Source organism: Dioscorea cayenensis, chromosome 5 (genome assembly GCF_009730915.1).
Source record: "Dioscorea cayenensis subsp. rotundata cultivar TDr96_F1 chromosome 5, TDr96_F1_v2_PseudoChromosome.rev07_lg8_w22 25.fasta, whole genome shotgun sequence".
Classification (NCBI taxonomy): domain Eukaryota; kingdom Viridiplantae; phylum Streptophyta; class Magnoliopsida; order Dioscoreales; family Dioscoreaceae; genus Dioscorea; species Dioscorea cayenensis.
This window is the reverse complement of record NC_052475.1, coordinates 27,886,679-27,913,666: the sequence shown is the minus strand read 5'-3', so window position 1 is coordinate 27,913,666 and position 26,988 is coordinate 27,886,679. Positions and strand designations below refer to the sequence as shown.

The 26,988-nt window shown below is 34.7% G+C and overlaps 2 protein-coding genes across 2 annotated transcripts; one reads left to right on the top strand and one right to left on the bottom strand.

Moving 5' to 3' along the window:
- Positions 1-792: 792 nt before the first annotated feature.
- Positions 793-2,419, bottom strand: LOC120260435. The gene has a single exon (XM_039267912.1). It carries the CDS (start codon positions 2,359-2,361, stop codon positions 1,072-1,074), a length of 1,290 nt encoding a protein of 429 aa, XP_039123846.1. The 5' UTR covers positions 2,362-2,419; the 3' UTR covers positions 793-1,071.
- Positions 2,420-10,543: 8,124 nt separating this feature from the next.
- On the top strand, positions 10,544-26,342 carry LOC120261158 (vacuolar sorting protein 18). The gene is made up of 23 exons (XM_039268908.1): positions 10,544-10,746; positions 10,839-11,051; positions 11,155-11,294; positions 11,390-11,485; positions 12,266-12,333; positions 12,682-12,783; positions 12,902-13,046; positions 13,539-13,682; positions 13,785-13,904; positions 14,088-14,144; positions 15,637-15,696; positions 16,968-17,075; positions 18,208-18,365; positions 19,315-19,393; positions 19,900-19,962; positions 20,139-20,269; positions 21,241-21,346; positions 22,352-22,540; positions 23,594-23,821; positions 24,627-24,782; positions 24,914-25,072; positions 25,358-25,474; positions 26,014-26,342. The coding sequence occupies exons 1-23, from the start codon at positions 10,584-10,586 to the stop codon at positions 26,182-26,184; spliced, it is 2,973 nt and encodes a 990-aa protein (XP_039124842.1). The 5' UTR covers positions 10,544-10,583; the 3' UTR covers positions 26,185-26,342.
- Positions 26,343-26,988: the final 646 nt, after the last annotated feature.

Below are 26,988 nucleotides of genomic sequence, written 5' to 3'. Positions count from 1 at the left end.
ATCGTTGTTAGCCAACTTCCGTTAACATGAAAAGAAGTTGAGGCGCAAGAAGCACAAAACTAATTAATTCAAGTAATGAAAATACTCACAAACTTTGATGCTTTACTATAGTAACTAATTCATCATATAAGACAGCATTCACTTGGTTACATTTACCGTTGTTCCTTTACAAAGTTCGGTTTCTGAAAACCGAAACAGCAAAACTATCTTAGAAAAAGCATAAATTAACTAGTTATAAAGGGAAGAGGAAGGACCAAGGAGAGTGAAACTCCTAGAAAGTCCAGCTTGTGCCCAATAGAATAAAGAGCAATGGTGGTTACGTTGTTTTAGGATTAGAATTCTATGCCAGAGATATTGGGGATTACCTTTGTTTCAAATTTACTTAGCTGTTGTGTTTGAATAGAGTACAACAGAACAGGTCCCATACCTAGGCTGATTTGTTGACGAGGTTAATAATTTGATGTTTAGTAATATTTTTAAGGATTTGTGGAGTTATTTGACTAATTTGGGCGTGATGCAATTTGATAATCATCTATTGGACGGTTTGTTTTAGAATTCCTGAAGTTTTAGATTAAGTCCGACGCCTTTTAATAATTTATGTTATTAAAAGAACAATTTTGCGATCTCAATATCCAGTTAATGCAAAATGGTGTTGCTATCTGAGATCCAAATTAACCTTAAAATGATTAGAACTAATACTGCAAGAAGTATACCAAACATAAACATCACTTGGAAAATGGAGTTGAGTTTCATCACAACTATATGAAATACTAGCATTCAAAGAAGGAAATATCAGACTTAATGACATAATATTCCCTAGAAAATGTTTGAAGGGCCAAGATAAACTTTTGGCCCATTCCATAGTTACAAATGCTCAAGATTTGAACAATGGTGTCTGCAAGCATAGAGAGACTAGACAACTTCACTAGACATGAAAAATCCCAGAACCTCAAAACCACAGAGAATCACAGAAGCTAATCCACACATGCAACTCAAAAATTCACAAAATCTACTTCATCACTAGATTAAGCAATTCCTTATAGAAAATAGCATTGGATGAAAATCATCTTACTATTGTTCTTCATCAAAGTTCAGGCTCTGACAAGGGGAGCAAGTACCATCATCAGTTGCTGTGCCAAAATGTGACGTCTTCCCAACCAATTCAGCAACTCTCTTGGCACGTCCAGAATCTCGGGGACTCTGTGCAGCACACCGAGTGGTTCTGATCTTAGGAAGCAATGCAGCAACCTTCATTATGGATGGAGGAGAATGAGCAATCATAGAGCGAACCTCTACTTCACCAAGAGACAGTGAACGCTTGCTTTCATCTGCAGGAGCTTCTTCCTTGCCAACCTCTGGCAATGACCACTTCCTTCTCTTGCTCCCCTGCTCATCTCCAGTAGTACGGGAATTAACCAGGCTATAGCGACTTGGCACCACTCTCCCCTTGACAATCTTCATTGGCCTTTTCCCAGTGATGGAATTCTTGGGTTCTTGGAAGAGAGCCTTGGGTTTAAGGTTTGTCAATGGTGTATCTTCTTTCTTAACAGTTTTCTTTGGTCCAACTGTTGCAATTCCTTTCCTCAGGTCAGAGATTTTTGAATCCGTTGCTCGCCGAGACTTTGGGCTTGTGCTTGAACTCCGGCCTCTCTCTTTGCCCATAACCTCCTTTTCCTTGATCTCTTGAAGCTTGCTCTGCGGACGGAGCCGTGTTGCTGAGAAGATTTCCGATGGTCCAAGGCTCATTCCCCTTCGCGGGACTATCGCATCTCTGGCTCCCGCCGGACTCTGCGCAGCCTTACCCAATCCAATGGGCGTCGTCCCCCGTGAAATAGAAGGCCAAGGCTTCGGCGTTTTGCTCCAACTCCTCGGCTCCTTATCCTCCTCTACGCCATCGAGCTTCAGGAAACACAACTTCCGGCTCGAATCCAGCTTCGAGATCTCTGCCGGGCCAAGGCTGAGCCCTCTCCTCCGGCTCCTCACACTCCCCGGCGATTCCTCAATCTTCTTCACGCTCGGCTCCATGAACTTCGCCGGCACAATCCTCCCGCCACGCCGCGCGTTCCCCGCCGAGGCCTTCGAATCCCTCCCCATCTTCTTAATCTTAAGTGCATCGAGCCTCGCCGACAGCCTTCTGATTTCCCTCTCGATCTCCTCAATCTCAGCATCGATCTTGCTCTCATCCAGATCGTCATCAAGAACCTTGACCCCCTTCCTGCAGAGTTCTTGTAGGGGAGAGCGAGGGCTGCGGTTCTCTTTGCAAGAACCTCCATCGGCGGCGGCGTCGAAGGCGGCGTTGTTCCAGACCTGGAGGTTCCGCGAATCCATGGCCTCTGAGAAGGACTGAAGAAGAAGACTCATAGTGTGGGAGCACCTGCGGAGCTGGGATTTGAGAATTTGGGGATTTATGACCGTTGGGGGCTGATGAAGGAGACGTTGGGGATTGGTTGAATTTGGAGCGTTGGATGATGATACGAGGGCCCCCTTTTAGACGCTCCCATGTAAATAATTATTAGAGCAAATTTGTGTGAATGGGACCCGTAATTAAGCATGTTACTGTTGATTCTGAATAATTTAATTAGTTTTCATATGATGTTGATCTTAATAAACTTTTAACTCCCTCGTTCTAAATATGAATTTCAATTTCTCTGTTTTAAGTGTTGGTAAGTGTGTGGTTTTTTTTTTTAATCCAGAAGCGAAAAACATGGTAAAAAATCAAGTGTTTTAACCACCTCTTAAAATACAGAAAGATTACTACGTGTTACGTGGTAATCTGAAAATATTACCATTTGGCATTGCACCAGTGGTAATGTGGATGGTAATATTACATTATCAACTTATAAATATTATCAAGAAAGTATTAATCCTATTGCCACCAAATTTGATGTCTATCTTAGATTACCAGGGTAATCTTATAACTTTTTATATTTTAACAAATTGATTACCATGACAACCAAACACGGTAATGAACTATTCCCAGTAATAATAGTTCCCAACCAAACATGGTTATATTAAATTACCACAATATTCCCAACCATATAACATTCTCACTCATATTACTATAGTAATCTCATTACGTGGTAATATGTCATTACCACGGACCAAACTGCCCCTAAAAATGATTTGAAAGACTTCTGTCATAAATTTTAGAAGGGAGAGATACACTACTACTTTTTTGAGGAGGTTCGTTCAAACCATAGTTATCAGACCCGGCCCGGACATCGACCCGGTCTAGGCTCCGGGTCTCGGGTCAATTGGTTCAACCGCCGGGTCATTTGGGTCAATGCTGGGTTAATAAAATTATTTTTATATATTATTTTTTAAATTATAAATTAGTTTTTAATTCTATAATAATATATAATATTCATTTATTATTTGTTATCAAATAAATAATATGAAGGGAAAAAATAAATTGTAAAAATACATGACAAACATAAAATCAATACATAACAAAATTTCAAAATTCAAGCTTCACATGACTGACTATTCCACAACACAAATTTAAATTTAACACCAAATCAATCTACAATACATGTTTAAACTTAACATCAAACCATTTTAATCCAATACATAACAAAACTAAAGGATGAAAGGGTCATTTTTACCCTCCAACATATAAAAAATATACAAAAACTAAAAAATAAAAAGGTTATTTTATAAACAAGCATTAACCCGCTCGGGTCATTGAAACCCGGCCGGGTCACCGGGTTTGGCCGGGTCACACCGGGTCACATCGGGTTACACCGGGTTGATTGCATGTCCGGTCTAATTAGAGACCCGAACCAGTTTAGTCACCGGGTCACCGGGTCGACCGGTCGAACCGCCGGGCCGGTCCGGGTTTGATAACAATGGTTCAAACTCAATATCTCGACCTAGTATCACTATAATACTATTGTAATATTTTGGTGCAGGAATTCAACCATCCCATGATAAATGAGGATCTTTTTCAAATAATTATTAAAAAAATTGTGTGAATGGGACCCGTAATTAAGGAGGTAACTGTTGATTCCGAATAATTTAATTAGTTTTCTAATGATGTTGATTTTAAATTCCCTCGTTATGATTGTGAATTTAAATTTCTCTGTTTTACGTGATAAGCATCTGTAAGTTGAGTGGGTTGTCAAATTTATCATGATAGACTAAAGCTGTTTTGAAACTTGTATTTGATTTTGGGTATTATATGGGAACTTAGACTCATGTATTATGTTGAATCTCCTTTCTTTGTATTTATTAGGAGTGGTGTGTGAAAAAAAAAATAATTAAAATTTGTTGCTGAGATGGGATGTTAGTGACAAAGTTGGTAATGGTTTTTGTACCTTATTCAAGTGCTAATGGATTTCTTATTGGTTTAGTTGTTGTTTTTCTTTTCTGTTTTGTATCTAGAATTATTTCTGTCCTTCGTGCTTGTGTACTCACACAGTTTTCCTTTTAATATATTTTTTTTAAAAAAAAAAACAATGTTGGTACTTGGTAATGAAGAGTTGGCATGTGATATAATTCAAGGTGTACTTGTCACTTCTTTTCCCAAACACGGGATATTTATGAAAATAATTATTTAATTTGTGCGGCAGAATATACTATATAGTATTATATATACAACAACAACTATTTTTTGTATGGTTATATACTTATATATATATATATTTATTTATTTATTTATTTAATAATTTATTAAATTTTGGTCAAATAATATTTTGATTACTAAATTTGATTTATTTCAGAATGCTCTCCAAAATTACTAATCATTTCAATAATAAGTCACCTGATGGATTAGCATTATCATTAGCTGATGTTGAGGCTATAGATGACTCTTTGACAGTCCACTTGTAATACCCTGAACCTTTGGATAATTACTGAAAAAAATATATTTAGTTTAATACTACAGTTGCAGTAAGATTTTTGTACAGAGTAATTTTGGTGAGAAACCCAAGTGGAAAGAACAAGGACTTAAATGTAAAAGTTTTTAAAAGATTTTGGGTTAAAGAATAAATGAAAAGGATGGACATGAAATGTTTATGGAATCCGAGGACTGAAAGGTAAGATGGAAGGGATCTTTTTAAAATGTTGTGTTATAACCTGGGGACCGTTGGGTAATTTGAAAGGACCTTTTGAGAATACTATTTCATAATTCAAGGACCATTTGGGAGTTTTTTTCAGGGACTGTTTTGTAATAAATTATCTTTTCAGGGACTAAAAAGTGAATTTTTGGCTGAGAGTTAATTGAGAAAAAAATCTGAGAACTTGTGTTGTTCATCTTCTTCTCCACCATTTTGCTACGATGAACCCGAGAGTTATGAAGAAATGAGAGAAATTAGAGGTTTTTAAAGAGAAAAACTTGGAGATCGTCGGAGGGAGCTCATGGGAGGGATGACTTAGCTTAGTAAGAGGCTTCCTGTATTATTTTTTTGGCTTTAGTAAGAGGCTTCCTTGTATTATTTTTTGGCATGGATGTATGTATGCATGTATATATGTATATATTGGTTATTTGATGAAGAAAATGATAGATTTGAGTAGAAATAATAATGGTTTGTTGTTGATGGATGATGAATCTTGAAGTTATTTGGAAAAAAATACTTGTATTTGTGATGAATCTAGCTTGAATAGAGGATGAGATTTTTCGGGTTTTACTTGTAGCAATTACTTGTAGCACCCGAGATTAGGGTTTAGTTTAGTTAATTAAGTTGATGATTATGATGATTAAAGGTGTTAATGATGATGGTTGGATTGGAATTGGTTGGGTTTAGCCAAAATTGATTTTGGTTGAGTTGAATTGAATTGATTGAGTTGAGTTTGATTTGGTTTAACCAAGTTCATTTAATTGAATTGGAATTGGGTTTGGATGAGAATTGAAGTGGTTGGGTTTAATTGAATTGATCTGGTCTGGGTTTGATCAAATCAAGTTGAGTATGGTTGGACTTGAATGGTTTGGTTGAATTAAATTGGTTGAAGTTGATTTGGGTTTGGTTTAGATGTTGGGCTAAAGGTTTGGGCTGAACCAATTGGAAGAGAATTGGGTTCGGTTGAACCAAGCTGGTTCAACAGAATTTGTATAAGAATTAAGTTGGTTCAAGGCTAGTGGGTTTAATTAAACCTGGTTCAGTGAATTTGAGTTTGGTTCAGTGGAATTGAGGCTGGTTCAGGTTGGTTCAGAATGGTCTAGCCCAAATTGAGTTGGCTTAAGTGCAATTGGAGACCAATTTGATTATGCAGAGTCGGGGTTTGAACCGATTGGAGTGAGTGGGCCCAATTAGAGAGTCGGTTATTGCTTTTCATGTATTTTTCTTTGGGTTCAATTATGTTTTTTTAGTTGTCATAATTGTTTATTTATTTTTATTATGTTATCCTGTTAGGTGTTGATTAGGCTTGGGAGGGAGTTCCAGGTCTAGCAAGAAACCCAAGGAGACCAGGTGAGTTGGTAGTGGCTATTATTTTAAATAAATAAATTATTATTATTATTTTGAAATAATTGTTTAATGGCTAGTATTTTGGAAATAAATGTTTAAGTATTTCATTTTATCATGTTTAATTGCGTATAAGGTCGAAATATACTTATATTTATTTTCCTACGATGTGCCATGATAACCGTATTGATACATCAGTTTTGTATAATTATACGTATTTGTGAATAATAGAAATACATATATATGTGATTTAATTATTCAATTCATGTATTTATTTTTGGATGGGTACATATGCTGCTTTGATTTGGAATGATTTGTGAAATCATGTGCGCGTATTAAAATGTTTTTACCGACAATATTTGTGGAACTGGTTTTCATTCCTGGTATAGGAATGGTATTATGGATCTTTACTGGTATTATACATTGTTATACTTTTGGCATTGGCTTTGTGGAAAATAATGGTTATTTCCGTGATGTGAATGCTTGTCCTGGATAAGGATCCTGTGATATGATTTACATCGATTGTATTATTGATGTATCTAATTGATGGTTTGGACGGTGACGGCGGGCTAAGGCCCGACTCATCGCGATGAGTGAGTCCCCACGGGCCGACCTTTAGAGGTGGCGTGGTGGACCCCGGGTGTTGATTTCTACGAGGGCCGCTTCGGTGGGAGCGTAGAGCCCTCGATCGGATATTCATCGGGTGGCCGGGGTCACCGACCGGGTGAACCGATGGGTCAACGTCAGGACATGAGTTCCTCGACGGCTCGAACCTAGCCACTGCCACGGCGAGGGTTTAGAGAGTTTTCTAGACCATGTTATCTTTGGGTGAGTGTTGGGTATTGCTTTTATTTTTGAATTTGAGATTTTTTTGTTATATTTTTTTGAATCGTGATGAGACCAAACTCTCACAAAAATTTTTTTGTTTTTCCGAGAAAAATCAAATTGATGTTGATTTATGTTGAATTTATGTTTCAAGAGTTCTTTTAAGAATTGTATTTTTGCTAGAATTACGGTATTTTGAAAAAAAGTTGGAAAAATTATTTGAGCAGATTGGTATTTATATACTTTTATATACATCAGTATTTAAGTATTTAAAATTATTAAGCCACTACTGACCAACCCGAATGTCTCTGTAGATCTGCAGGAAAAAGGACCCTAGATTGCCTGTTCGACTATAGTGCTAGTCGGGGTTGAGTCCAAGATTGCAGTGGGTCCCATATCTTTCTTTCTATTTATTGTTGTTGTGATCTCAGTAGCGGTTGTACTCGCAAATTTGAGTTATCAGTATTCATGGTATTTATGTATTTGAACCTGTAGTTGGTGTGAAGTTGTAAAATGTGATTTGTAAGTTTGATTTGGTTTTTGAGAGGCGTCAGTTTCCAGTTAAAAAGGATTTTTAACTGATGGGTGCCACATTTACCTCGGTGGAAGGGGTGGGTGTGACACCACTGACTAGATTTTTCTCGGCATCCACATCAGCTAATGAAAATATTAATTTATAAGATGACTTACCTCTAAAATGATTAGTAACTTTAGTAGGCATTTTGAAACAAATCAAACTTCAGTGACAAAAATAATATTTGACCAAAATTTAATTATTTATCAAAAAATAAATAAATCATTTTTTACAACCAAATGAGCTATTTAGATGTATAATAAAAATTTATCAAAATAGTTATGTGACAACTTAAGTTAGTACAGTTTAGTGTTTAATTAAAAATATATTTGATTCCCTGTTATTTTCAAATTTATTTTTAGTTAAACATGAATAAATAAACTAAAGAGTTCTTAGCTCATTGGTACGTTGAGAAGGTATCATGTGTAACATATTTCGTATGGGTATGGACTTGTTATTCAAAATTTCGTATTACGAGGTGATGGATGGCACATAGACTAAATGATCCATTTCTCACTGTTGCATACGCTCCTCGTTAACTACACTTATCATATTTATAAATAATAAAATAAATAAGTATATCAATCAAATCACCCTTTTTTTCAATAAATAAAAAACTTGCTCTTTCAATTTCTTCTTCCCGTTAAATCCTCCCCCTTGAACTTTCATTTTTCAAAAATTTAAGAAATTGATGAAAAAAACATTCAAATAAAGTAAATATATCCAAATAAACTTAGATTGTGATGTTCAATTTACATTGATCATGGAGTTCGATTGAGAAATTAAGGAAAAAAAAAACTCTTACCGATGATTTTTTTATTTTATTTTGACAAAGTCGAAAAGCGACAAAGCAAAGACAAACAAATTCAAAGGTGCACTAGTTACGGTGCTTTGACTGGTCTTTTAGGGATAACCCCCCACCACCGAAGGATCTATTATTATTATTATTATTATTATTATTATTGTAGTTTTTCGACTCCTTTTTATCATCATGTTTGACTTGTTTTTTTGTGTATTTTTTTTTTGAAAATGCCCACAAAGGCTGAAATAAAAAGCCATACTTCTTGTCTTTTCAAAGCCATGTTTTTCCTTTCATTCATTTTTACTTTTCTCTTGGAGAAAATAGAGACCTCGAATAATGTTTATTTCCTTAATAGATTGAAACTCTATATTTCTTTCCTCTTTCTCTCTTGAAGTTAGTAAGGTAAACACCTCATTCCTTCTTGTTTTCTCCTTGTTTTCTTCATCCTTGCTAGATGAACCTAGTGCTTGTGGTAAATGAGCATGTTTTAGCTTTGATGCTGCTTGGACTTGGTATTGTTTGTTAATAATTTTGAGGCCTTTTGGGTCCAAAACTTGTGCCATTTGCCCCATAGTTTTAGGGTTAGTGTATGAGGGCGTGCATTCTTGCATTCGAGGCTTCCATCATTTTGTTTTTGTATTTTATTCAAGGTTTGCATTCTTTTTAATTAGGTGATGAAACCTTTTCCAAAGGGAAAAGAGATCGCCAAGGAGTAATCATGTCCAAAGCCTAGGCGATTTTTGTGAGTGGTATTAATTATGCATAATTCTACTAGGATAATACATATAATTATATTTTATTACTTGAGTTAAGTTATAGTTGCTTTTATATTTGAATCTGGGCTTTGATTGACTTGAAATGAGTTTATTTATTGATACTTCATACTTGCAAAATATTGTTGTTCGAAGGAAAGGATTTTAAGGATAATACTTATTTTGTAAATTGTTAATTGTTTTGCTTCACAAATTTGGATATGCTTGTGTTTTCATTATTTCCTTATGAAAATGGTAATTATTCTTGGATATTGATTATTAAACTGGCTATTGGACTATGTATGGTGTTATACTTGTATTACTTGACTTATATGGTGTTACCTTACTGCAGTAACGGTCCTAGTGGTCATCCTTTTGATGTGCCATGAAAGACATATTGATTTTTTCGACCAATTTAGGAGAGGGCATAGGACCATGATCGGACTGCCATTGGGGAGGTAGAGTCACCATACGGTGAACTGATGGGTCAATGTTTAGAGCATGACTACCTTGATGGCTCTGAACCTAGGCGCGGCCACAATGAAAGTTTAGAGATACTTATTGAGTGTGTTACGATTTGGGTATTTGAAAGAGTTTGTGGTTTTTAACTTTTTTTTTTTCGTACAGTTGGTTTAATCATCTTGATTTGCAGTGAATAAGGATGTCATTAGGAACCATGAGCTAGTTCACTGGTAATTACCAGTGCTTGTCATTAGGAACCCGAGACCTCTCAAATTACAATTCACTTTTTTTTTTTGTCTCTCATGAGAGTTCTGTGTGAAAAATACCTCTCGTTTTCCCATCTAAGGTTGCATGGCGGGGGGTTTATCCCTAAAAGATCAAAGCATCGTAACTGGTGCACCTCTGTAACCGTTTGTTTTTTACTTTATTGCTTGTAAATTTTGTAAAAAAATAAAAAAATAAAAAAATTAAAATGAGGATGCCATTCTTTATCTAAGCAGTTCGCTGCAGTTGCTTTTGATCCAAGGCTTTATTTATTTACGAAAAACATTAAATTTAAGCGGATAAACCACATAAAGAATGACATTTAAAACCACAACATTTAATATTTTTTAAAATTTCAATAGAGTAAAAAGTTAAATCTTTTAATAATCATAAATTTGGATGTGCCATCATATCCATATCCCAATTTACTTTACTAATTAAACCTGTATCTAAAGATTAAAACAGCACAATCGTGATCGAGAATTTACTCGATCTCGCCCCGAATGGACACTGGTGGGCAGGTCTTCTCCGTCGACCCTCTCGAGCGCAACGCCGCCAAGGGCCATGGCGTCATCACCTCCATGGCCGCCGGCAACGATGTCATCCTCCTCGGCACCAGCCGTGGATGGATCATCCGCCATGATTTCGGCGCTGGCGATTCTTTCGGTTAATCTTTATCCCTCTTTCCCTTTTTCTTCTTCTTTCTTGGTCTGCAACCCTAATCTTTCGCTCTTTCTCTATTCATATCCGATCGCCAGATCTTGAGTTATCGGGTGGCCGCGGTGGCGAGCAGCCGGTGCATCGTATATTTGCTGATCCAGGGGGCAGTCACTGCATCGCTACCGTCCTGCACCCTGGTGGTGCGGAGACGTACTATACCCATGCGAAGTGGGGACGACCTAGGCCAATAACCCGTCTCAAAGGCCTCGTCGTTAATGCCGTTGCGTGGAATCGCCAGCAGATCACCGAAGGTGCTTCCAAGTTGCGTTGCATTTGGTTTTTCATTCGGAAAGTGCTTCCTTATTGCATTGCATTTGGTTTTTCATTTATCGCAAAAATGCTTTTGTATTTCAGCTTCAACGAGGGAGATTATTCTTGGGACTGAGAATGGGCAGATGTATGAGATGGCAGTTGATGAGGTAGACAAGAAGGAGAAGTATGTGAAGGTTTTGTTTGAGCTGAATGAGCTCCCCGAAGCCATTACAGGCTTGCAGGTTTTCTTGGATTGTGAATTTGTGCATTTTTTTTTATTTTTAATTTGATTTATACTTGCATGTTTAATGTTGGTAGTATGATTCCTCATTTGCAGATGGAAACAGCTGCTGTTGGTAATGCAACAAGGTACTATGTGATGGCCGTCACACCAACGAGGCTGTATTCATTCACTGGCATTGGATCTTTAGAAGTAAGTCATTTTTGTTTGCAATAATGCATTGTTTAATTGTGATCATGTCTTGGTCAGAGTGATTATATGTTTACTGAATTTTGCATATTTTGGAAAAAAACTAGAACTGATATCAAGTTTGCTATACACTGCCTACCTGGAGGTTTTATATATTAATCCAACATAAAGATCAGTACATATGATATGCTATACAATTTACTAATATTAATGTCTTTAATGATTTAATTGATCATTCTTTAATTTTTTGGGGAGGTACATTGCATGCAAGTCAGAAAATGCCAGTTTCTTTACTTATATTTGAATATGTAAATCGGATGGGATTCAGAACCCCCTCTTTTGCTGCACTGGAGTTCTGATTGCTTCTTTATAATTTCTCTTTTCGTTTGGTGAGCAATCACGAAGTCAAGGAACAGACTCAGGCAGAGTATTGATGGAGAGGATCTTCTTTCATTGTCATTTATTTTACCTCAATTGGTGCCACTGAACATAGGTTTCTATGTGAATTTTCCTGTGATCCAAGAGCTTCAGTGTGAACTAGCTAGTTATGACTTTTGTCCATACAACATCTTTGCAATGACAACATATGCACATCAACACTGACATCCATATCTATGGATGCGGCTAAATGATATAAGTCGCATTAGCTTTGTAATTTTGGATTTATTTACAAACCAGGTCATGCGACCAATCAGAGTGAAACATGATGAATTTAGTTCCATACAACATCTTTGCAATGGTATAAGAAATAATCTTTATGATGCTAACATAAACCTTTTGCAGACAGTATTCGCTAGTTATTCTGATCGGGCAGTACATTTTATGGAGCTTCCAGGAGAAATACCAAATAGGTATGTGCATTGTATGTTACTGTATTTAAAATAGTGAAGGCCATATCTGATAATTAGTGAGATAACAAAGGAAATATTTTCTCTGATATCTATACTTGGAAAAGATGCTGAATGAAAAATATAGAATTTGGGTTTTTGATAAAGGTGGCGGCAAGTATGGAAGTTCTTGATTTGGTTCTCCTTTAGATGCTTTCTATGGAGTTTGCTAGGTATTCTGTTCTTCATGTTGCCTTCATTGATGATTAGACAATGATCTTTGTGTGATTTTCTTCTCGAATGAAGTTATTATATATTATGGTCAGTTCTATTTTATTAAAAGTGTATTTGCATATCTTGGTTTATCTGCAGTGAACTACATTTTTTTATCAATCAAAGAAGAGCCAAACATTTTGCTTGGCTTTCTGGAGCTGGAATTTATCATGGTGATCTCAACTTTGGAGCCCAACATAGGTAGTGTTTGGTCATATGGTCAGAATTGACGAAAATTCACGTGCACACTCCCCTAGAATCTTTTTAATGCTGAGATTATAAGTAATGTCGATATACTAACTATAAATATCTTTTGTAGCTCAACTAGTGGAGATGAAAATTTTGTGGAAAACAAAGGCCTTTTGAACTACTCAAAATTGAGTGATACTGCTGAAACTATTATACCACGGTCTCTTGCAGTGTCTGAGTTTCATTTTTTGCTTCTGATCGGCGACAAAGTAAAGGTATGATTTTATATGCACGGTTATTTTTCATATCTTATAACATTTAACATCCAACAGCGAGACTGCTGTGTTTGTGAGGCAATATGAGGATTTCTTCAAGTCAGACAATATGATACCCACTACTTGGCTAGCTCTAGCACTCACTTGCTAGGTGGTTGTGAGATGGTTGTGTTTTTTACTTCACCCAACTATGTGTCCTTCAACTATTTCATCCTTAAATTGTTTCTTTAAATATATTGTATTTATCCTGTTTGCTCACAATAGCCAAAAATAATAAACAAGGATCTTATTCAGATTCTTAATTATGATAGTTTTGTGCAAGCAAATCCAGTTTTACAGTGATAAAATTAATTTAATAAAAATGGATACAAATTCCAATAGTAAATATTTTTTCAAATTAAGCTTCAATATTGTATGGAATTCTATCCAGGATTTGAGCAAGAAGAAACATTTGTAGCATCGTAATAGGTGTTGTATGCTTCTATTGTGCAGGTTGTCAATCGTATTAGTCAAACGATTGTGGAGGAATTGAAATTTGATCATGCACCAGAATCGATTTCAAAAGGCATTATTGGATTGTGCAGTGATGCTACTGCTGGATTATTCTATGCTTATGATGAAAGTTCTATATTTCAGGTTTGTTCAATATAAGTGTACTTCAGATTGCACTTGATCACTTGGCCCGAATGTTCTATCTCTGAAGATTTTCATAATTTTCTGATAGTAGCCATACTTTAGGTATCTGTTCATGATGAAGGCCGAGATATGTGGCAAGTGTATCTTGACATGAAGGAATATGCAACTTCTTTAGCTCATTGTCGCAATCCATATCAGAGAGATCAAGTATACCTGGTGCAGGTAATGCTAATGCATACATGTCATACGTCTCTATTTGTAATATTTTTGCAGATTTATATTATGTGGGCGCCTTAGAAATTGATTCATTATCTCTTATCTTTCAATAACCAATGACCTGATGGCTTATATTTCCTGATTTAGCAATGCATTTCAGTAGTGAATAACAAAAGAAGTTCAATGCAGGCCGATGCTGCTTTTTCCACCAAGGATTTTTACAGAGCAGCCTCATTCTATGCAAAGGTAGCAACTCATTCCTTTTATTTTATTCTAGCTGCAATCAATTAGAATCTTTATGAATCTTTCTAAGTCATATTAAGCACTTTTAACATGCTATGTTTGTGATTGATTGGTTGAATTAATAACATTTTGATGAAGTAGCAATACTATTATATTTTTGGTATCTTATGTGGTACCTGAGGTGATTTCCTTGCTTAGCTTTAGTTCTACACTTGATGCTAAGAAGACCACTTTTAAGATATATTTTGTTTCTGTTTTTACTAGATATCATTTTCATCTTTTTTGAGAGGCTGCTTTTATTTGGCGATTTCCTTATGAAAGTAAGGTGTTTCTTATCCCATTATTGTTTCCCACATTTTCATTTGTGAGGTGAATGCTTACCTTCCATGAGCATATAGTGGGATTGCAACTCAACCATTATCATTTTTGAAAATTGTAAACTTTTTGGAATATTATGTAATGGGTGCATATCATTAGAGTAACTAATGTTTCAACATCATCCTATCAGCTTAAGATTTGAGTTGAACTGGGTCTAGCTAATATGTGTTTGTTTTGTATCTAATGTGGTATCAAAAGTTGGTTAATTGGTTTATTAGCAACATAACTAACTAAAATAAACTAGTGTGTACCAAGGGTGTATTAGAGTAACTAATAGTACCACATTAATTAAGTTAGTACAAATGGATACGAGTATGCAATCCTGTGTCTCTTATCCTATATGATTAAGCTTTTGGGTTAAACCAGGCGAAGTAATCAACTCCTGGGCAATCAATGGAACAACTCTAATATTTTGTGTATGAATACACTGGATACTATACTTTATATATTTTTTTACTCAGACAGAGATAGAAATGTTAGCAATGAAATAAACCAATAATACTCCTTTCCATAATCTTCGTAGTTTTTGATAGATCATAGCATAAAGAATAAGGAAGAAAGAAGAAAGTGCCTGTTCACTTTCCATATTTGTGAATTGGATATGCTATTTTCGTGAGTGAGCAAAATATGATACACTAAAGTTATTAAGATTGTACATATTAACATTCTAGTCGAGTGGCATTTTCTCATGTAATATGGCATTTTGTACTTGAATGGTTTTCTTGGAGGTTTTATAATACCTGGTTAACACAAGCCAAGCACCTATTATCTGTGCTTCATTCAGCCCAAGAGCTTAAGTTAATGTGATGAGAGATCAAAACAATATTAATATTCATGTCTACTAATCTAATTGATGTGTGGCTGTAGTTACTCTAATAATACCAACCTTTTTTATTTTGTTCAGAGGCAATTCCTCACCACAAAAACTTTTATTTGTGATTAGGCTTTACTTTATTACTTTTGATTCTTTGGAGTAGAGTGCCAGAAAATCTTCGATCTGACCTATATGGAGCATCATTAGGTTTCAATATTGTCACATGTATGTTCTGTGAACATGAGTATAATGTTGTCCTTTCGTTTGAGATGATCATTTTATATAAACTGATATTTCTTGTAGGTGAACTATATCTTATCATTTGAGGAGATCAGCTTGAAATTTATTGCCATAGGTGAGCAGGTATTCAATTGCGCTTACCACTTTCATATTAAATGGCTGAATCTTATGTGTTTCATCAAATTTCAATCATAAGAAAATAATAGATATATGAAAATGATTCGTTGGTCATCAAAGAAGGTTTTTTTGAGATCAATTTATATTATTGTTTACATAGTTAAGAATTTATGCGCAATTTTTTCTGAATTTATATGATTGCTGTCTTGGGAAGAAAATCTGCATTGAGAGAATACCATACTTGTGGGACTTGGTACAATTTTTCTATATTTATGTAGTTGTTTGAAATAAACTTCATGATTCATGAGAATGACTCTACTATTTAATAATGTATTTTTCGGTAGTTTTCTTATTTAATCCAGGAAAGGATATAGGAACTCATTATACTTAAGTGGAGGTTAATGAAACAATTATAATTTGTTATGAATATATGGCTTTGTCCATCTGTAAATATGTAATGTAATTTCATGGATATGGAATTTTCAAGCTTTGCTTGGTTATGCTCTCACTGGTGACTTCTAACTTACATAATTAAATTTGGTTCCTTGAGGATATTTTTTGCAAGGATATGCTTGTAGTATCTAATACCCTATTTGTCCATCTGTGCTGGCTAGGAAAATTACTGTTACTTTGACTATTACAAAATTGCTCTTCTGACTTGACAATTATCAATTTTTTTATGCTTTTAGTGAGCATCTGTTCAATTTACTTTAATATTGATATTTGAGCCATACCTGTATCCTGATGTTTGGATGTATTTAACTGCATATTTCAATTATTACTCTACCAACTTACTTTGGTTTATGTTTGGCTCAAATTTCAATCTTGAGTTTTCTTCTTGGTGATGAGGTTTATATTACCTGCACATGATACGAGGAATATCCAGGCCCACGTGAAATAAGTAATGCTTCAGAATTGAAAAGTTTATTTTTGTACATGCTTGTAATACAAGGAAAATATCTTAAATAGTTGATCTAAATTAGCTTATGTTCTGCTTCCGAAATTGTGGGTCAGAACTCAATTACTGGGGTATATCATAGTGAATTAGACATAACTGAATTTTTTCTATTGTTGGGATTGAAATTTGATAGTTTTGTTTTGGCTTAGTTTTATTTTTGTCTTGTTCTGTAAATAAACTTCCTGGGCTGTGTGTACCATTTTGCTTCATCCATTCTAATTATTCATATCCATCCATTAAATATTTAAATTGATATGTATATTTGTTTTGTGCTTTTGTTAAGTATATTAAATTGGCTGTTGCTTTCTGTTCTATGCAGGATGCTTTAAGGACTTTCTTATTAAGGAAGCTTGATAACCTTACAAGTGAAGATAAATGCCAAATAACAATGATCTCCACATGGGCCACCGAGCTGTACTTGGACAAGGTTTTTATTTTTGACTAGTGCTTAATGTTTTGTAGTTCTCATGAAACTTAATGTCAGGTTAAATTTCAAATCAAGTTTATCAGATGTAACGCGTGGAAGATGTGAAATGTAAAACACAAACATGTTATTCTAATTTTGGCTATCATACGGTTTCAAAATATAGCCTCACAATTTACATTTACGAAAGTAACCTTAAGAATGGTTTGCCATGTAAGGAAGCATGTTACTGAGGATTTGTTTATTACTGTCTTGGTTGGTCAATATAATTGAATATATGACTCTGAAGCTAAGTGTTGTAGTTCTTCAAATATTTTTTGGTCTTGTGGGGATTAAGTATTAGTTTGTCTAGTTTTTGAAACATTTACCATTCTAAAAACATTTGGAGGAATGCTGTATAGTTGTTAATAATACTTTTGTGGGATGAGAAATGGCTGGAACTTGGAAGCTCATGTGGAGGATTTGGAAGTGCTTCCTGTGGTGATTGTTTGGCTGTGGTACATGATAGAATAACTCGTAGTGAATTTCATAAATTAGGTGTTGAATGGTCAGTCTAAGTGCATTTGTAGCACTTGTCAGGAAGGCATTTACCTATTTATCTGGGGATGGTGATTGCTTATTTACTTGGCCTTAGTGAAAATTATTGCCCATTTGATGACATCTTGAGAGAACTATTTTGGTCAAGGCTGTTCATGCAACTAAAATTGATACATTTGCTATGTCATAGCTGTTTTCTTCTTTTGATTTAATTGCTCATGGTCATTATTTGTTGTTTATTGATTTTTTTAAGTTTCTATCCTGCTTGGTTCAATAGCCATTATCTGCTGCCACTTGTTTTGAGACAACTGGTTGGTAGTTACTAATAATTTATTTGCACTCTTAGTATTTCAGTATTTTCAGACGGATGATTTCTCCCATTGAATGTCGTGATCTGATGTCTAGGTGCAGATGTTTTTAGCACAATTGCAGAATCAATAGAATTTGAGGATACATACTTGATCAGATGATGTTGTATTTGAACTTGTTATTTCATTGAATAATGCATGAAATTTGTTGGTGGTACCTTTACTAATTAAGCAATCAGCTCAAGTTTTAATTGATGGAATTATCATGAAATTATACATTTAATTTGTAGGTCAATCGATTGTTGTTGGAAGACAATTCCAGCATAGGTGGCAGTGAGAGACCAGATGGCACTTCTGAGTATGAGTCTATCATCAAAGAATTTCGGGCTTTCTTGAGTGATAGCAAAGATGTACTGGATGAGACAACAACTATGAGATTACTTGAAAGGTGTGCGATTTTATTGATAATTCACTTTCACCAATCTTTTACAGCGTTCCAGTTTCATATTGGTTTCTAAATTAGTTGTTTTAATCAGTTGAGTGTAGGGTATTGTTTGATTTCATTAATCTCTTTAATCCTCTTTTAATTTCAAATAGTTGAAGTATGGTTTGTAAATCCACTGAAGAATACTTGTTTCATGCTCTCTTCAAATATGAGATGGATGAGGATTGTATGCTAAATCAAAGGGCTTTAAGTTGTTGGCCTTTAAAACACAACAAACAAAGGTAGGGGTAACCTTACCTTTACTTGCATGGGCGATTACAATGCTCAATGTGTAAGAAGCCAAGCATTGGATTTCCCCTTGCAACATATTGCTTGCATCATATATAACACAAAAAAAAAGGACTTATTGTAAATCTAGTTATATCATACCAAACAAGTTCTGTTGTAAGTGAAAATACATTATAATGACTTATATGAAATGCACTTCACATTATATTTTAATTTGTTCCATACTAAACAGGCCTTAGGATTATATAACATTGCATGGCAAAATGTTTTTGTGAATTACTCAGAGCATTATTTTATCATGCATTACTTGTAGACTAACTCCATTGAGTTTTAGAAGAATTCTGAGTGTACTTTCAAATTCTTTTTGTAGTGTTCATAGGATAGGGTAAGATTTGAGAAGTTTTCTTTTTTTTGGCAAATAACCCTTTGTTAAAAAAATTTTGACTTATGGTTGCACAGATTAAGCTACTTGGACATGTTGAGTTAACGAAAACATGGATCAGTAATCTGTCTTGCACATTCCTGGATGTAGAGTTGATGATTAGAAATCATAGTTTGATTCAGTTATTATTTATTACAAGATTTTGTGAAACAGTGGCTGTTTGAATATTACTTTAATTTGAAGTCATCATTCTAATAGTTTAACACTGGCTATCATTTGCAGTTATGGCCGAGTTGATGAGCTAGTCTACTTTGCTGGTCTAAAAGAACATTATGAAACTGTGGTTCATCATTACATTCAGGTCAGAATGTTCCCTGCATATTTTAAGCAAATGAGGGCCTCTGATTTGCATTGAACTTTTAACTTTCTAATACAAAATCATTTGACCAATCAAGAGGCCCATGCACTTATCCATTCAGGATGTGTAGGTCATATTAGGTAGATAGGACACAGTTGTTCCCCACCTACCATAAATTACAGGAGACTTGTATTCTCAAGAAAATTACGGGTTGCTTATTTCATTGAAGCTAATGACAAGTAGCAATTTTTTTTTTATAAATTTTTTTTAATTATAGTAATGGTATGGTTACTGTGGAATCCATGTCTAAATGACTTGAGCTGGTAAAACAACTTATACTATTCCTCTTCATTATCAGGGGAGATAATTAATGATAAGCACTGACACATTGTCACTGGGTGTAGAACTTCAGCACAAAAGCTAATTATCATTTCAACGTTTTAATGTTTATATGAATTGTATATTTGGCTATTTTCAGACCGGATTAATACTTCTTGTAATTATTTTAGCAAGGAGAAACAAAAAAAGCTTTGGAGGTGCTTCAAAGACCTAATGTACCTATAGATCTTCAGGTAATTTTGCCTCGAGTTATACAGGGCCCTTTTTTTAAATATGCCAGAGTACTACAGAATGAAAATTTCTGGTGTTTGTTGCGTCGTAGTCTGTTGTGTCAAAACTTTTAATACTCTTACGCTCTAGCCCTTGTGGCTTGCACCCAGTATTATTGACCTTGTTCTTTTATTTGCAGTACAAATTTGCACCTGATCTTGTTATGCTTGATGCTTATGAGACTGTTGAATCATGGATGTCTTCAAGAAAGCTCAATCCTAGGAAACTAATACCAGCAATGATGCGATATGCTAGTGAACCACATGCGAAGTACTTAATCCTTGAAATTTATTTTTCAAGCAATTAACAATTTTACTTAAGAAATCACATTTGTTTGCTATGTGTTCTTGTTATGGATAAAATTCAATATGCCCATTTGGAAAATTGGGAATGAGGAGGCTATTTAAACAAATGTGAAGATCAGTCCAAAGCTGTAAAGTGTGAACACTCAAATCATGTTTTAATTTTGTGTCATCATTATTCCTTTTCCTATTGAATCATATGTTGGGTGTTTTGATTTCATTACTTTTTAACATGGAGAAGACCATTAAACCACATGGATTCTGATGCATGTGAATCATAAAATGCTTAATTTGGTTACATGTTTTAAATTTTCATATCTTTATGTAGGAGTTGTTAGTATCCATGAGTTCTTCAAGTACTGTTGATGCAAGGTTTACAGTGAGTTGACATATGCATGTTATGTGGCAAAATCTGGAGTCTAAATTATAAAATAAATTTGCATTTTAAAATTCTCTATGTGAGATTTTTATGTTGTAGATGATGCTGTAATGAATATTCCTCAGCATCCTCAATCCTGTTAAATAGACTATTTCTTTTTTACTGTATAATTCATAGCTTAGTCTCCAAATATGGTTCAACATTTGGACTAAATGGATTACTTTTATTGTTTTACTTGTAAGTAGTTTGGAAGTAGTTATGACCAAGAACTGAAACTTTTGGCAAGAACAGGTTCTAAACAGACTCCATTGAGTAATTATCTTTTGAATGGTTGTTTGGTGTTAATTAGACCAACTGTTGTGGTGAGGTAATTCAGTTGGTTGCTATCAATTGACATACTAGTTTGGGAAGTCTTTATGTAAGGGTGGTCTTTCTATCGTCCATGTGCTTTTTTTAAATATGCATGATGGTATATTCTGCACATGCTTTTGCTATGCCATTAATCCCTTGTTGCTCTTATTGTATTAGTGAATTTTGATTTTGTTATTTGTTACATGCAGAAATGAAACCCATGAGGTGATTAAATATTTGGAGTTCTGTGTCCATAATTTACAAAATGAGGATCCTGGAGTGCATAATTTGTTACTTTCCTTGTATGCCAAACAGGTTGGGTTATAATCCTCTTATTAGATGCATGATATATATATATATATATATATTTGCTTTCCATCTATTAAAAGATGCTTACATTCGTTAAATTGTCTTTTAAGTTCTCTTGTTCATCTTTGAGAAACTTATGAACACAGTTTAGGATATTTACCTAAGTGTAGTTGGATCTGCAAATTCTCTTCTTTTTTTCATAAATTGTTATTTGCTCATAATTTCTAGATTGCTACATATGCAATAAGAAAATTTGGCAAAATTTAAGAAAAATATATAATGTTCATTTTATTTTAAAAAAAAAACGAAAAATTATGCGGCTGTCCATTGAATTTTTTCAACATTTCTTAGGTGTGAACAATTGCGAACTGATATTCTTTGGCAATTATGTATGAAAACTTTTAGAATTATTTTTAGAATGATTTCTTATCATGAAGTATTTATCAATGCTTTAATCGCTTGAGTTTTTAAAATTAAATCGACAGATATTTTGTCTTTCAACCATTCCAGCCTACACCTGTTGAACTTGTGAAACCTATAAAATGGTGTTGACATTTATGCACTTGGTTATTGTTTTATCTGCATACATAGTACTAGAGGGGGAATCAAAAGTTTATTGATAGTTGCTTTTGAAACTCTGCCATGAATTATATCATTCTTGTAGAATTTCTAATGTTGAAATGTAATCATTCATTAATTATCTTATTGTTCCATTCTTCAATATGGCAAATGCTCATGTAGGAGTTTTATTTTCAGCTTGAAGAGCTTCTTGCTTTGTGAAACATGTTGATTCCAGTAATTTTTGGACATATCCCATTGAAATTGTTCAAATTTAATTTTTCTCTGACAGAACATCTTTGTCCTATCTCCCAAAGCTGAATGCAGTATGACCAATATAGGATTTAAATGTTTCCCTTTGATATCAGGAACTCAATTAAAATATTTGTAAGACACCTTTTAGGTTAATTCATGCTTTATCTGACAGCACTGGTCTAATGAAATTTTATCCAGGAAGATGATAGTGCACTATTGCGTTTTCTGCAATGCAAGTTTGGGAAGGGGCAGCCAAATGGCCCTGAGTTCTTTTACGATCCAAAGTATGCACTTCGCTTATGCCTTAAATCAAAGAGAATGCGTCCTTGCGTTCATATATACAGTATGATGTCCATGCATGAAGAAGCAGTTGCTCTTGCATTGCAGGTAGATGCATGATGAATGTTATTTTATTTGTGGAGAGATTTTGTGTTTTCTTATTAGTTATTTAATTTGTTTGACTTTGTCCAATTAACTTAATTTTAAAAAGCTTTGATGCTGACCATTTGAGATAATGGTTAGTTCTCATGATTATTTCCCTTGAACCTGAATTCTCATCTTTGATGTTTTGTGATTCAAATATGTGACTTGATGATGAACCTGTGCCTGTTAGCATTTGTAATTTTTTTTTTAAATGGAGGATATTTACTTCTTCAATTCTCTGATATTTGAATCTCGTTATTTGTAAATTGAAGGAGTCGATAATACAGGGTGGGCTTTTCCTAGGGGAGGGCTTTTTTTCTTGCTTGTTCTTTGTGTTTCCTGGCAGAATTTATGCCATTTATGTGTAAAAGAATACACAAGAATCCTGGAAAAGCAGGGTTTCAGCTTATGGCCTTATTGAACATGAAATCCTGTGTATCCATCTCAACACGGTCTTACAACAAAATGGGCTGGGGTTTTCCCCAATATTACAGGCATAACCTTAACATCGAATAGTTATAATTTTGACCCAATTGAAGTCCAGATTTACCGAACTACAATAAATTCTTTTGTACTTTTGGAGTTGGAAGTGTTTTTATTCTGCTTGTTTAAACTAAGTTGGGCTTTGGGCTTGTTCAAACCATGAAGGTTCAAAAGGGTTAATGCAGGACTTTTCATTGGGCTTGTGCAAACATTGAATGTGCAAGTGCAAACACAGGACTTTTTAATACACGTGACTCTACCATGGCATTTCCATTAATTTTTGTCAATCTAATATTAATGGAAATGTGTTGTAACTGGCTTTGTATTTGAACTTCATATCAATAATCAAACGTACCCTTAATCTATATGCTTTAAGTAACAGGTTATCAACTGTTAATGTTGGTGTACATGGTTTTACTGTTCCAGTGAGATGTTTTGTAGATTCTAATATTATAAATGGTCTTAGACAATTTAAACTTCTTTCAGCATCATGATTGCACTTATATAAATGCACTTTTGCTATGTTGTCCACAGGTAGATCCAGAGCTTGCTATGGCAGAAGCTGACAAAGTTGAGGATGATGAAGATCTAAGGAGGAAGCTGTGGCTTATGGTTGCAAAGCATGTCATTGAACAAGAAAAAGGAACCAAGAGAGAGAACATCAGAAAAGCTATAGCTTTTCTGAAAGAAACTGATGGCCTTCTTAAGATCGAGGATATATTGCCATTCTTCCCAGACTTTGCACTGATTGATGATTTCAAAGTAAGATTTCTGTAAACCTACACCAAATGCAATTTCAGCTTTGATAAGCTCTACTGGTCAGAGGAAAGGAAATCAACTTGAGGGTGTTTGGTTGGATTGGAGTATGGGTTTATTTGAATGTCTCGAAAGGAAAACTTTTATCCTGAGTTATTTCAGGTTTAACTTAAATAATACGAATTAAAAATATGCTTCTCAATTAAATTTAAATTAACAAATTTGATGTTTATTAATAGTTAGCAATTTATAAAACAAGATTTTTTTTATTTAATATTTTTTATATGATGTTGCAATTCCCAATTATTCTGTTTGGTTGTGGATTTGGAATAACTGGGATAAACTCACTTATATTCCCTTAGTATTCTAGCCACTTTACATTGCTCTTTTTGAATATTTTACTACTATTTTCTCGTATCCTTTTTGAATATTTTATTACTATGTTCTGTTGCTAAGTAACTGCACCCCAGAACTTCTCATTGCATATGCTGCTAAAAGCAGTAAGGTGCTTGTTTCCATCCAAATTTATTTGTCGATTGATGGTTTTGACGTCAATATTGTTTCATAAGATAAATTTTACTCCTTGTTTGTTTCCATTTTTACTGCCTGCTAGTTTTTGAGGTGGCCATGGTGTATCAATATTTTTTGTGATTTGAAGGAAAGATAAGCTCATTTCTTACTCAACAAATTTAGAATTTCATAAAATAACATGAGATTTGCTTGCTTGTTATGGGATTTTTCTATTCTTGTTAACAGAATTACACTACACTTTTCCTATTGATCTTTGTGTTGAGCTTTGTCCTATTCATAGGAAGCAATCTGCTCTTCATTGGAGGATTACAATAAGCAGATTGAGCAGCTAAAACAAGAGATGAATGATGCTACACATGGGGCTGACAACATAAGGGGTGATATCAGTGCCCTTGCTCAAAGATATACTGTCATTGAGCTCAATGAAGAATGTGGGGTACTGTATGAATAATACTTAAATCCATTGTATTCTAGTCCAACCTTTTGTCTAGTACCAATATGCTTGACCTATATAATTGTTTTTACTTGGGTCATTAAGGTTGTCTTATATTCCATTTGGTTTCCCAGGTTTGTAAACGCAGGATATTAAATGGAGGTGCAAACAGTGTGGCAAGAGGTTATACTACAGTTGGACCACTGGCACCATTCTATGTTTTCCCTTGTGGTCATGCCTTTCATGCCGACTGCCTCATTGCTCATGTTACTCAATGTTCGAGCCAAGCCGAAGTAAGTAGCAAGGATCATCTTAGATGTCTTTTTAATAATTTTGTTGCATTGGTGATTGATATTTAATGTCTTTATCCTAATTAATAAATGGGTTTTTGCTCGCTACGAGTGGTAATTACTATGCTACCCCAGGAACTTGTGTCCCTTGTAGAGTTGCTTGTTTGACATGTTTGTCTTTGCATTGTATAATTTTTCAAACACAAATTGGCATGGATACTGATTTTGCTTTTCAATAATCACCCTTTAAACTTCAGTCTTTTAATCTTTTGAAGATGTTTCTTTTAGGCTGAATATATACTGGACCTACAGAAGCGACTCAGTTTACTCGGGGTTACTGCCTCAAATGATGCAACTGTTGGTTCTAATGATGAGTCCATCAAAAATACCACACCTGCAGATAACGTTAGTATGCTGCAACTCATGGTTTAAATTCCTATTTGACTGAACTTGAAAGATGGCATGGTGTGGTTGATCATTGACTAAATTTATGTCTCAAAGTATATATTTGTACTTGCTTTTTTTCGTTAATTTTCTTATTATTTATGCATATTTCCTTTTTATGTCCGTTTATTATGTTTGATTTTAAGGTTCTTGTGACTTTTTTTGGTGTGTGTGTGTAGCTTAACCATGTTTTGCAGCATGTACATGCTTCCTTCCAAAATTTCGTCATACCTATATTTCTGCTTCATATGCATGTAGGAGCTATTTCTATTAATTATTTTCCTTCTTTAATTGAAAAACTTTGATGAAGGATATAAACAACCTTCAAGTTGATCTAGCCTGGTTAATTTGAAGTTTTTTTGATATTTTGAATTATGAAATTAACAGAACTTGTCATTGATAACCTGAATTCAACATGAGTAAAATTGCATTTATAATTATTGTTAAGCAGTAACAGATAATATACTGACACATTTTACCATCCGATGCTCAATGGCCAGCTTCGGTCCCAGTTGGATGATGCTGTAGCCAGTGAATGCCCATTTTGTGGTGACCTGATGATAAGAGAGATTTCTCTGCCGTTTGTCCTGCCGGAAGAGAGTGATCAACTGGCCTCATGGGAGATAAAACCCCAAGTGCAGGCTCAGAAAATTTTACCCATGATCATGTGATGATTGTGGCAAAGATTATGTTCTGGTCCTTTCTTGTGTGTGGTGTTCTACTGTATTTAATAATTTAATTTTTTGGTTATGTGCCTTGTTACTCATACCTACTGTTTCTCATTGTAACATTATTCAGTTGTAATTTTTTGGTTGCCTTCCTTCGTTTATGGTTCAAATTTTGGGCCTTCTGAAACTACACTAGATATTTTTGTGATGAGCTTTTCGACAAAGGAGTTGCCAAATGAAGTCCAAGAGTCTCATAGTTTGAGAAGGAAATTGTTTTATGATGCCAGTCTATTCTCATGCCGGTACAGGATGGCGCAAACCGATTCACTTCTGCTGGTGCTGATGCTGGTGCAACATGATTTTCTACTGGTTGATGCATTTGATTATTCAACAATTCCTATCAAAGGAAGACACATCAATCGATGCAAGCATGAATTGTTTACATATGACAATGATAGTGAGATGGTGACCATTTAAGATGTTAACATTAGTGAAACAACTGGCGACGGTATTGCTTCTCTGATTATTCCAGCCCCAAAAAACATCTTGGGGTTGGTTTGATCCAAACTGGGACCGAGTTTAAAAGGTCGTTAACAAGTGGGAACCTGGGGACCATTGATGATGATAAAGAAGAAGAAGAAGAGGGCGATCGTTGAAGTGACAATCGCCCGATGGATTTAGGGAAAGACACTTCTTAGGATCTAGGCAAATGCACTGTCTATTTCTATATCCACTTCTTCTAAGAAGCATATTTACACACCTGCTTACGATCATTGGTTTGATTTTTTTTTGGAATTTTAGACTTTT

Coding starts and splice junctions, on each gene's coding strand:
- LOC120261158 (XM_039268908.1), top strand. CDS start 10,584: ATGGACACTGGTGGGCAGGTCTTCTCCGTCGACCCTCTCGAGCGCAAC. Junction 11,052..11,154: donor TCGCCAGCAGATCACCGAAG/GTGCTTCCAAGT, acceptor TTTGTATTTCAG/CTTCAACGAGGGAGATTATT. Junction 13,905..14,087: donor ATCAAGTATACCTGGTGCAG/GTAATGCTAATG, acceptor AGTTCAATGCAG/GCCGATGCTGCTTTTTCCAC.
- LOC120260435 (XM_039267912.1), bottom strand. CDS start 2,361: ATGAGTCTTCTTCTTCAGTCCTTCTCAGAGGCCATGGATTCGCGGAAC.